The following is a 10,781-nucleotide window of genomic DNA, read 5'->3' on the forward strand; positions in this document are numbered from 1 at the left end:
TACCAGCCCCCGCCCCCGCGTCGTACGCGAGAGCCGACGGTGCAAGGGGCTGCAGCCCGCGCAGGCGGGACCCAGCGCCCCTGCCCCGAATGCTCACTTCTACACCCTGCCAAAGGTGCGCCGGTGGAGCGGGGCCGGGAGCAGCCACCGCCCGCAGCTCCCGCGGGAGCCCGGCGGCCCGGTGCGGGTTTGGCGGCGTTGTCCCGGGAGGTGGGAGCCGACCTGTGCGGCAGCAGGGGAGGCGTGTGCCCCGCCGGCGGCGGCTTTATCACGCAACCTGTGCTTTCCGTGGCCGCGCAGGGTGAAGGAAGCGCTCGCCGGGAGCGTCTCGGTGCGGAAATAAAGTTCCTCGGCTTCGGGAGGAGCAAGTCGGGATCTCAGCCCGGCAAAGGGGTTCCCTGCCCGGCCGGGCTCCCCGGGGCTGGGTGACCGTGTGTGACAAAGGAGCAGCAGGGCAGAGGGCGGAAGGTCTCGGCGAGAAACCCACGCCGCTCCCCGTCTGGTCCAGCGCTGTGCCAGTACCCAGGGCTAGCACATAGAGCCTGGCTCGGGTCAGAGGTCACCCTCAATGGTATCACCCTCGGAGGGGATTTGGGAGCATTTCCCCTTCCCCAGTCGGCGCCGGGCGCGGGGCGGTCCCTCGGGGCCGGGGTCTCAGCCCCTCCGCGCGCTCTACATGAAGTTGGCGGCGGCACCCAGCTCCTTTGGCAGCTCCCCCGGCCCTGCCTGCGGGGGGGCGGGGGAGTGGGTGGGGGGCGGAGGGGGCCGTCCGGGCTGCCGCGCTCCATCCTTTCTGCACCCTCCTATAAAGAAAGGCGTGCGGTGCCGGAGCGCCGGCTCCCCCGGCGCGCCCCCGTGGCACCGGGCGCGGCGGTGGGCGAGGCGCTGGGCGGGGAGCGCGTCCCCCGGGACGCCTCCCCACGGGGCTCGCCATTGTCAGCGTTCCTCGCTCTCTGCCTGCCGCCCCGGGGCCCCGGCCCCGCCTCGGCGGCCGCAGGACCCGATCAGACCCGCTGCCAGCCCGTCCTCACCGAGCCCGACCGCTGTCGGGGCTGGGAGCGCTTCCGCCCAGTTCCGCGGACCCCCGCCGCCCCGCGTTGCGCGGGCCGCCGAGCCGGGCTCCTCCTAGGGCTCGGAGGGGCTCGGCGTCCAGTGGAGGGTGCCGCAGGACCCCTCGACGGCGCCCGGGGGCTTCTCCCTCCGTCCGCCCTCGCCCATCGATGTGCAGCCGGGGGCCGTCCCCACGTGGGCGAGGGGCAGCCGGGGCACTGCCCTCCCGGTACCGCGGAGCTCCCCCGGGTGCCTAAGCCTTCTCTCGCCGGGGACCCCGAGGGCAGGGAGCTCTCGTCCAGCCCTTAGGGCAGACGGTGGGGGCTAGCCAGCTGCCCGGGCTGCCCAGGCACCCCCTGCTCCCAGGCACTTACCCCTGCGACCTGTTGAAGGTTTCCCCTCATTTCTGAACGGGCAAAAATAAAAGTGGGGATAGGGGGGAAGGGAAAAGAAATAAAGAATGAAAGAAGCAAACAATACCCCACCCCCCCCCCCAAGAACCCACCACCTCTTTGGCGCTTCCATCGAGGCGGTCATCCTTCATTTCTTCTTTTCTTGCTTTCTGGAAGCAGTTAGGGAATGTATGATGAAGCAGAAATGAGCCGTCAGGATGATATTTTAATGGCTTATATGTCACGTTGGTGCATGTGGCTTTGAACTGGAGCAGCTTTCGTTTCCTGCAGAGAGCGCGCCGCAAATCCCACTTGATAACTTCTACAACCCACAACATTTTTTTTTTTTTACATTCACTCTTACACTGTGTATTTAGATACGCTTCCTAAAAATACCCTGTCGTCTGCCTTCTCGTATATTTTGTACCGACCTGGAATGATCACTGGGTTCCCCTCGCACTGGGAGGCAGGCTAGCACTGGACTACCTAACTTTCTGGATCTCCTAATGTCATCTCCCTGAAGACTTCACAATAATGCTGATAACTCTGTCTTTTGCTTAATTTCAGCATCACACACGGAAACTAATGTAACACTCGCCTAAAGACCACGTCCACACACAGGCGCGCTCCTAGAGCGGGTATACCTGTTGCTATAAGCCGTTGCAATTCCTTCAAATGGATTTGGCAGAATAAATACAAACGTGTAGATTGAGCCCAGCACTATTCCGAAAAAAACCCCAAACCACCTGTAAAGCCTCCCAAGATCCAAGGAAAATTACATAACCCGTCTGCTTTGAAAACGATCTCCACGCACAGAGCACAGGCGAACTGCATCTGCAGATAAACTGCAGCGAAACGTTCCTTCAAGGCGTATCAAAGTTTATTTGTTGTTGTTTGTTTGTTTGTTTTCTAGGTGCAATGGCCATTTTTATACCTCTCGAAATGAGGCACCTAAGAAGTGTTCGCGCAGCAGCGCTGCTCATCTGATCTCCCAGTACCTGCGCTGCGTATTGCTTACCCGCGTCTTTAATTAGAGGGGATGAGTTTAAAGTTTCTTTGTTTGGCACTAGGAATTGGAGGGGCTCGGACTGAGCTGGGAAGGAGGCAAGTGAAGGGCTGAACAAAGGCGAAATGGAAGGAGTCCGACTCTTAGCCAGCTTTTGGTGTTTTCGTTACTAGAAAATAATTAGAGCTAATGAATATGCAGGCGATTGAGTAAATAATTTGCCAGTTTTATACACGTACACACACACATGGGCACATACGTAAGTGTACATGTGCATACGCACACAAAGACGTCTATATTTTGAAGTTTCACGAGAGCTTGTTTTTTTTTCTTTAGTGCCGAAGCATCGTCTAAAATATTGTATAAATGTTGCTTGGCTTAATTGATTAAGCCACAAAGGTTTTCTGCTTTTAAATACCGTACTTATACCTTTCAACAATCATTTTAATATATAGTCAATGGCTCTTTGTAGCGGGAACAAAAAAGAACTATCCGCAGTTTTTCAATAGACTTTGAGCTGGGGAAAGACAGGTTAATCGAGGGTTGCATCTAGAAAACAAGCAAGTGTTGTATGTTTGCACTGAATCCAAATGTCTGCATTTTTCTAACTAAATCAAAGGGAGTGTTATTTCTTTTTCTGCTCACTCATCTGAAGGTAAGTAAATTTTCTCTGGCGATCAAAAGCCTGGTCAGCAACAAAGACACCGCCTGCTTTTTCCACCGTCCTGGTGTGGCAAGTTGAGGAATTTCAATAACTGTGACAAGGGTGACTGATTTGTGAACTAGAAAAGGTTTGAATGTCAGAAAATTTACATTGCTCCTATCGAGGATTTGAAATAAATTTTTACCGAAAAAGAGAGAGAGAGAGAGAAGGAGTATCCTTGAGTTTCATGCAGCAGGAGGAGAAACAATGTAGGTTTGGGAAATTTACAGTTTTACCTGAATGAAAGAGACTCCGTAAAATGAGAGAGCGAGAGAAAGGCAGAGCGAGGGAGAAAGGAGAAAGAAAATAACAAAAAAGAGGCAAAACAACAACAACAAAAGTAGAAAGTTAAGAGTTCTCACCCACCTGCGTTTTGATGGGTGCAGAAAACAAGATTTATTTCAGAAACCTGATGAAGGGATAGAGTCAGCTACCCAGAGAAATCACGCCTGGTGTTTAAAAATAAAATCAAATGCACCGAGCACCTACTCTCGGAGAGCTTCGGTTTTAAACAAGCCGAAAACGACAACTTCAAAACAAGCGAGTCCCTACAGGGTTTCTCTTTTCAAAGCCTAAAAAGTTGCTCAGTGATCTTAAAAATTCTGGATCACCAAGAAATCATCATTACCATCATTATTAGAGTGCTGGAGAAAGAGGGACAGAGAGAGGGAGAGCGGGGGAGAAAAGAACCCTAATAATAATCAAAGTTTTTTTTTTTTCCTTAGCACACATACACACAAAAAGATGCGCTGAAAATATTTTCGTGAGGGGAAAAAAAAAAAAAAAGCCTTTATATATGGAAAAAAAAAAAAAAAAGTTGCTACTCGCGCGGCCCCGTTTGTCAGAAGGGCTGTCAGGGCGCGCTCGGTCCCCGCGATTGATGAGGCGCGGGGGCCAATCAGCGGCGGGAGGCGGCCGCGCGCGCCCCTCGTGGGCGGGGCCGGGGGGAGTTACGCGGCGAAGGGGGAGCCGCCGCCGGCCAATGAGCGGCCACGTCCGCCCGCACGTCGCTCCGCCCCCGGCTCCCATTCATCAAGGGGGGGGACGGTGTCGTCTTTTCAATTCATTTATCTGCAGGAATGATTGCCGCTATCAGTCTCGCGTTCACCGCCCGGCTGAGGAGGTGAAAGTTTCTCCCCAGGAAGATAAACCGCAAAAGACAATATTGTGCATGATTTGCGCCTTTTTTTTGCAAAGCGAAAAAAAAAAAGGCCCCCCCCCAAAAAAAAATCGGGGAGAGTGTGGGGAAGCTCGAAGAGGAGAGAGAAACAAGCTCTCGGCCACTTTGCAACATTCCTATAGCCAAAAAAATCACTGAAGGAAGTTTCTTTTTTGTTTTTGTTTTTTTTTTTTTTTTTTCTGCCCGTGTTGATCTCTCTCCGTTGTTGTTATTTGCAGCCAGTTTATTTTTGAGCCCACCCAACCCCCCCTCCCCACTCAAACCTCCCTGAAAAGTCAAAGCAGAGAGACAGTGAATTTTTTTGGGGCACGTTTTTATTATTATTATTTGTGACTACGAAGATCTCTTCCTCTCTTCCGCACCAGCCTCTTTTTCCCCCCTTTCTTTCTTCCCCTCTTTTTTTTTTTTTTTCTTCCCCCTGCGCTCATGCCGAAGGGGGTGTTTTTGATGTGGTTGCTTTGGTGGTGATCGTCGCTGACTTTCCAAAGAGGGTGTTTTCGCTGCTGCTGCTGCTGCTGCTGCTGCTGCTGCTGCTTCTCTCCGCGTTGTGTGTGTGCGCGCGTGCTTTTTTTTTGGTTGCTGCATCGACGCTGGGAAGATGCTTCTGGATGCTGGACCGCAGTATCCCGCCATAGGAGTCACTACCTTCGGATCCTCTCGCCACCACTCCACGGCCGATGTCACGGACAGAGAAGTGGGGCTGGGGATCAACCCCTTCGCCGATGGTATGGGCGCCTTCAAAATCAACCCCAGCACCCACGAGCTGGCCTCGGCCGGCCAGACCGCCTTCACCTCGCAGGCTCCCGGCTACGCGGCGGCGGCCCTGGGGCACCACCACCACCCGACCCATGTCAGCTCCTACTCCAGCGCCGCCTTCAACTCCACCCGGGACTTTCTGTTCCGCAACCGCGGCTTCGGGGAGGCGGCGGCCGCCAGCGCCCAGCACAGCCTCTTTGCCTCCGCCGCCGGCAGCTTCGCCGGACCCCACGGACACACCGATGCCGCGGGACATATACTTTTCCCGGGGCTGCACGAACAAGCCACCAGCCACGCTTCGCCTAACGTGGTGAACGGGCAGATGCGCCTGGGCTTCTCCGGAGACATGTACGGCAGACCCGACCAGTACGGTCAGGTCACCAGCCCCCGCTCCGAGCACTACGCCTCGACCCAGCTGCACGGCTACGGCCACATGAACATGAACATGGCAGCCCACCACGGGGCAGGGGCCTTCTTTCGTTACATGCGGCAGCCCATCAAACAGGAACTCATCTGTAAGTGGATTGAGCCCGAGCAATTGTCAAACCCCAAAAAGTCCTGCAACAAAACTTTCAGCACGATGCACGAGCTGGTGACTCATGTCACGGTGGAACACGTTGGAGGACCCGAGCAGTCCAATCACATATGTTTCTGGGAAGAGTGTCCGAGAGAAGGGAAACCTTTCAAGGCCAAATATAAACTTGTAAATCACATCAGAGTCCACACAGGTGAAAAGCCTTTCCCCTGCCCTTTCCCAGGCTGTGGCAAAGTGTTTGCCAGATCAGAGAATCTCAAAATACACAAAAGAACTCATACAGGTACGGTAACCTTCTCTGTAGCTTTTCTCTCTGCGAGTGGAAGCGCCGAGCGCCGGGGCCGGAGAAGGGCGCGGGGACGGGCCGGAGGGGCCGGGGCGCTGCTTGGCACAGGGTCAGGATGAGGAGGGGGGGTATGGTCCACGGCCACTGATTTTTCCGGAGAGGCAGGCTCGGAGCTCCGCTGCAAAAGGAGCTCTGATATAGCCACGGCAGCAGCAGCAACAAAAAGAAAATTCTCCCTGCCGAGGCGGAGGGGCAGAACGGCGGGGTTTGCTGCTGGGATTGGTAGGGCGGGGGGGAGTGGGGAGGAAATCGCAGCAACCTGTCCTGTTTAAATTTATAGGTTTTAATTAATTGTTGTTCGGCAGTTTTGACTGTGGCACGATGAGAAATTGTGCTAAATATCGCAGGCAGCTCATCCGTCTCCACTCTGCAATTCAGGGCTTGTTAAATATTTAAATCCGAGGAGCGATTTTAAATAAACTGAGCCCGGCGCGTTAGTGTGTTATTGTTGTGTGGAAGGCAGGCGCCGGGATCCCTGAGAACTTTTCCCCATCGCGGGAGGTAGAAATGCAGCAGCCCCGGGCTAGGAGAGCTCTTTCCCCCCACTCCTATCTCCGAGCGCCGAAAGCCAGCGCCGCTTTCCCGAATGTTTTTGCAGAGGGTTCGTGGGGCGGCCCTCGCATTGTGTTCCCCGGCCGGATAATTCTCAATATTGCAAGAAAACACGGGGGAGGGGGCTGGGGTGGGTGGGAGCGTAAAATATCACGAGAATGAGCTATAAAAACTGAAACTAGACACTGAGGATCGTGTGTAAATACCACCATGCCTTCTCCTTTTGCTTGGAGCGTTGCGAGGAGGGAGAGGTGCCCAGGGCTGGGGCTGCAAACGGAGCTCGCCCCTCCAAAGGGAAAAAAAGAAAAAAAAAAAGTTATTTAGCTTCCCCTCTCCCGGAATGGGCCCTGAGCAGGGGTCGGAGGTGAGGAAAGGACAGAGAACAGAAGCAAGGTTTTGGGATTTGAGCCTCGTTGAAGTTAGAAAGTTGCAAATGTTTGAAACGGAGTCCTGGGCTTCCGTCCGGCGGTGCGATGGGGACAATGAGCGATCCAGCCGGCCCTGCTTAATCAGATCCGTTTTCCCCTCCCTTTCCCTCTGCAATAGGTGAAAAACCATTTAAGTGTGAATTCGAGGGCTGCGACAGGCGCTTTGCAAACAGCAGCGACCGCAAAAAGCACATGCATGTGCACACTTCCGACAAGCCCTATCTCTGCAAAATGTGTGACAAGTCCTACACGCACCCCAGCTCCCTCAGAAAGCACATGAAGGTAAACGGAGGGCGCCTGATGTGCGGGGCTCGGACGCCGCCTCGGGCCTGGCCGGGGGAAGGGGCCGCGGGGACGGCTGGCAGGAGCGCCGGGGCCGTGGGGCGGCGGCGCGGCGGTGCCTGCGGGCGGAGCGCGGAGCGCGGCCCGGGGCCGGCCGGCTGCGGGGATCTGGGCGGCTGCGGCCCGGCCCGGGGCCCAGAGTCCGCCCCGGGCCCGCCGGGCCGCGCCGCCCCCCGCCCGGCCGCGCTCATCCCCGGCCCCTCGGGCAGGGCCTTTTGTCGGTGCGTTTTATCCGGGGAGGGGAGGGGGGGCAGCGCGAGGGGGCAGCCGGTGGGCGCTGCCCGGCCTAACCCGCCGGGCCGGGGCCGGAGCCGGAGCCGGGGCCGGGGGGGCGGCCCCGGGGCTGGGGCCGGGGGGGATCCCCGTGGGGATGCTCGAGCCCGGCGCTCGGCGTTGGGTCCCGTTGTATGGCGTATCCCCAGCCGAAGGCGACCGGCGCCAGGGCCTCCCTCTGTCCTCCGCCGCTCTCTATTTCTGCCCGGGTTTTCTCTTGCAGGTCCATGAATCATCCTCGCAGGGGTCTCAGCCTTCTCCCGCCGCCAGCTCAGGCTACGAGTCCTCCACCCCTCCAACCATCGTGTCTCCATCCACAGAAAACCAGACCGCCAGCTCCTTATCCCCTTCCTCCACCGCAGTCCACCACACGTCCAGCCACAGCACGCTTACATCAAATTTTAACGAATGGTACGTCTAAAAAGCTAAAACAAAACAACAAAAAACCCAAAATGAAACAAAACAAAAAAGCCCCAAGCGAGCAAACAAATACCCTATTTAAAGACTCCAAAAATAATGAACACTTTGAAATCAGAATTTAAATGAGCAAACAAAAATAAAATGCTGCCAGTAGACCCAGGACTGAGTAAATGAAGACTTCATTGTTTAATTTTTTTTTCTTCCTTTTTGATATTTCTCTTTTTTTTCTTTTCCTTTCTCTCTTTTTTTTTTTTTTTTTTTTTTTGAGTTTTCTGCTCTACTCTGTTCCAAGGCTTGGTAGGCGAAGGGGTTAGTAGAATGCATAAGAAGACAAGGTTACCAGGGCAAATGCCAACTGTGTAGGGCTTTACTGGAAACCACTGATTAGAGATCTCCAACTGCATGTCTGCTCGGGCAGCGGCCTTCCCCCCCCCCATCCCCTCTTGTAAATACAGAATTATTAGCTTCAAAAACAAAACAACAAAAAAAAATGTACTGTTTGATTTTGTAAATAGTTATATCGCAAGTTGAATAAGGGGATATGTGGATTCGTGGTCTTTGCATATATGTGGGGGGAGGGGCGGGCGGGGGGGAGCGGCGGCGGGGGGGTGGAGGTGGTGGGGGGGGCAGAGGGAAGAGGTAGAAATTCAACTATTTGTACTGAATGGCAAGAATGTTCTAGTAAATGTGTACCAAAATGTGAATTACTTTGTATTATTACAGTCTAAACGTCGATCTAACAGAATATTATTGGTATTAATGTGCTTTTTTGTATAAAGTGCAACATTTCGTCCCAAAGTCCAGTCTAAGTAGTGCAGTAAAATGTTGTTACACGTCCTGTCAAGAAATTCGTATAGTGAAAGCCTGGATCTGCGTGTCAAACTGTTACATTTGTTTATGTAAAGTGATATTAAAAAAAAAAAAAAAGGATATAAACTATATCTGTCCGTTGCTTTTGGCAAATACAAGAACATAATGTATATAAATCCTAATTTCCATATTTATCCGCATGTAAAGGTCCGGTTATACATGTTACAAGATATTCAATATTTATGGCTAGAAGAATTGGTATGTAAAATTTAGTTTACAGAACTGTTTGGTAACATTTCGTACCTTATTAAAGATTCTTAAATCCCATGAATTGTGGTAGGAATTCTTATTCGCTAAGTCAACCTGCTGCAACTCCAACTAGCTTTAGGATATTAGAATAAAACTGTCCCAGTTTTTCACTGCTTTCCATTATGTCATCACTAAAGCAGCGAAGGTGATATAAATGTGATAAATGAAAGGATCCCTGCTGGCATTACTATAGTGTGTAATTAGTATTTATATCAAAATTTATGAAACAAATTTTCGGCCGCAGTATAATTTAAATGACCTTTGCAGACATAGAATAACAACCATAAAAATAACAGAAATAGATTGCATATGCTACATAAATATTAATGTGGAGAATTGTTACACGAGAAGTGCTGCACTCCACTCCAACACTGCCCATGAATCTGCGTAGACTGGGTCCTTAAATTAAATTAATTCGGATAACATATATTAGGAGATTTAAAACAGAGGAGATTTCGGTTGCTATTTTAATTTAAGGCATTTATGACCATAACTAATTCTCAGGCAGTGGATTCATGACTTTCCTTGGGCCTTTTACTCCAAGAAGTACAGCACTGTTTCGCGAAGGCCGTTGTTGTGGGGTGTACTTTTTGATTTTTTTTTTTTCTTTTTATTTTTTTTTCTGATATTTCTTAAAACGTGATGTTAATTTAAATCAATTACTTCTTATGTTATGTTATTATTATTACTATAATTTTGCCAGTGTTAATAGCTTTCTAAAAAAATAAATCTAGGGGATAAGAATTATTTTATGTAATTTGATTATCTTTCTATCTCTTTTATTTATTTCTCATTTACTTAAGAAATTCGTTCCATTGGCTGGCGTTGATACAGTAAATTTGTAAATGAGAAGACAATATAAAAAATCTAAATTACTTGTGCTTAATGACTGTAGCAGAACGCCTTTTCTCTAAATCAGATTGTCTTCCTTGCAGTTTAGTTTGATAGATTTGCAAGCTGTACTGCTTCCACTAACTTAGCTACGGTTGTTGGAACTGTTGGGCTTTGTTCCTGGTTGTAGCTTGCATGATCGCCCCATTAAGCAGACAACATATCAACAGACAACACAAATCATGAGGTTGGCTAAAGCTGCGAGGGCTTGTGATATGTCATAGAGTGAATTGCACAAACTGACCTTCCAGTAGACCAAGATGACACTTTAACAGCTTCTTTAAAGAAATATTATGTGTACAGCGAGTCAATAGCCATATTAAACGCTCGCGGGGGGAGGCGGTGCCGGGGGAAGCCTCTCTGCGCTCATATCCATGCGGGCGCTCCGCAGCTCTGGGTGTAGCCCATCCAGGGCACAGCCCGCCTCCCGCACAACAAAATCCCACAAGTATTTCTCTTTGTCCGTAACATTTGGGGATCACCTTCGGAGATTTTTCACTGCTCCAAAGCATCCCCCTTCCAGAAAAAAAAAAAAAAAACAAACCGCAAACAAGTTTGCGTTGCTCAGACGAAGTCCCTCTCCTGCCATATCGGCATCGCCGTCTGCTCTCTGCAGCACCCGTGGGAAGGCTTTGCTTTAACTTTACTTTCTACAAAATGTTGTTATTATTATGAGTCTAAGATGAGTTTTCCATGAAAAGAGCGCCACCTTGCAGGGTTTGGAGAGAGAGGGAAAGTTGGAGCCCGGTGGGACCCAGGCAGAGACTTGAGGACGTGTAATCCACCGG

The 10,781-nt window shown here is 51.5% G+C and overlaps 1 protein-coding gene across 1 annotated transcript; it reads left to right on the forward strand.

Annotated features, from left to right (window-relative positions):
• The first annotated feature begins 4,929 nt into the window (after window positions 1-4,929).
• LOC147528106 (zinc finger protein ZIC 1) lies at window positions 4,930-7,984 on the forward strand. The gene is made up of 3 exons (XM_086618273.1): window positions 4,930-5,905; window positions 7,067-7,230; window positions 7,787-7,984. The coding sequence occupies exons 1-3, from the start codon at window positions 4,930-4,932 to the stop codon at window positions 7,982-7,984; spliced, it is 1,338 nt and encodes a 445-aa protein (XP_086474399.1).
• The last annotated feature ends 2,797 nt before the right edge of the window (window positions 7,985-10,781 follow it).

The sequence above is a fragment of the Tauraco erythrolophus genome, chromosome 11 (genome assembly GCF_009769465.1).
Source record: "Tauraco erythrolophus isolate bTauEry1 chromosome 11, bTauEry1.pri, whole genome shotgun sequence".
Classification (NCBI taxonomy): domain Eukaryota; kingdom Metazoa; phylum Chordata; class Aves; order Musophagiformes; family Musophagidae; genus Tauraco; species Tauraco erythrolophus.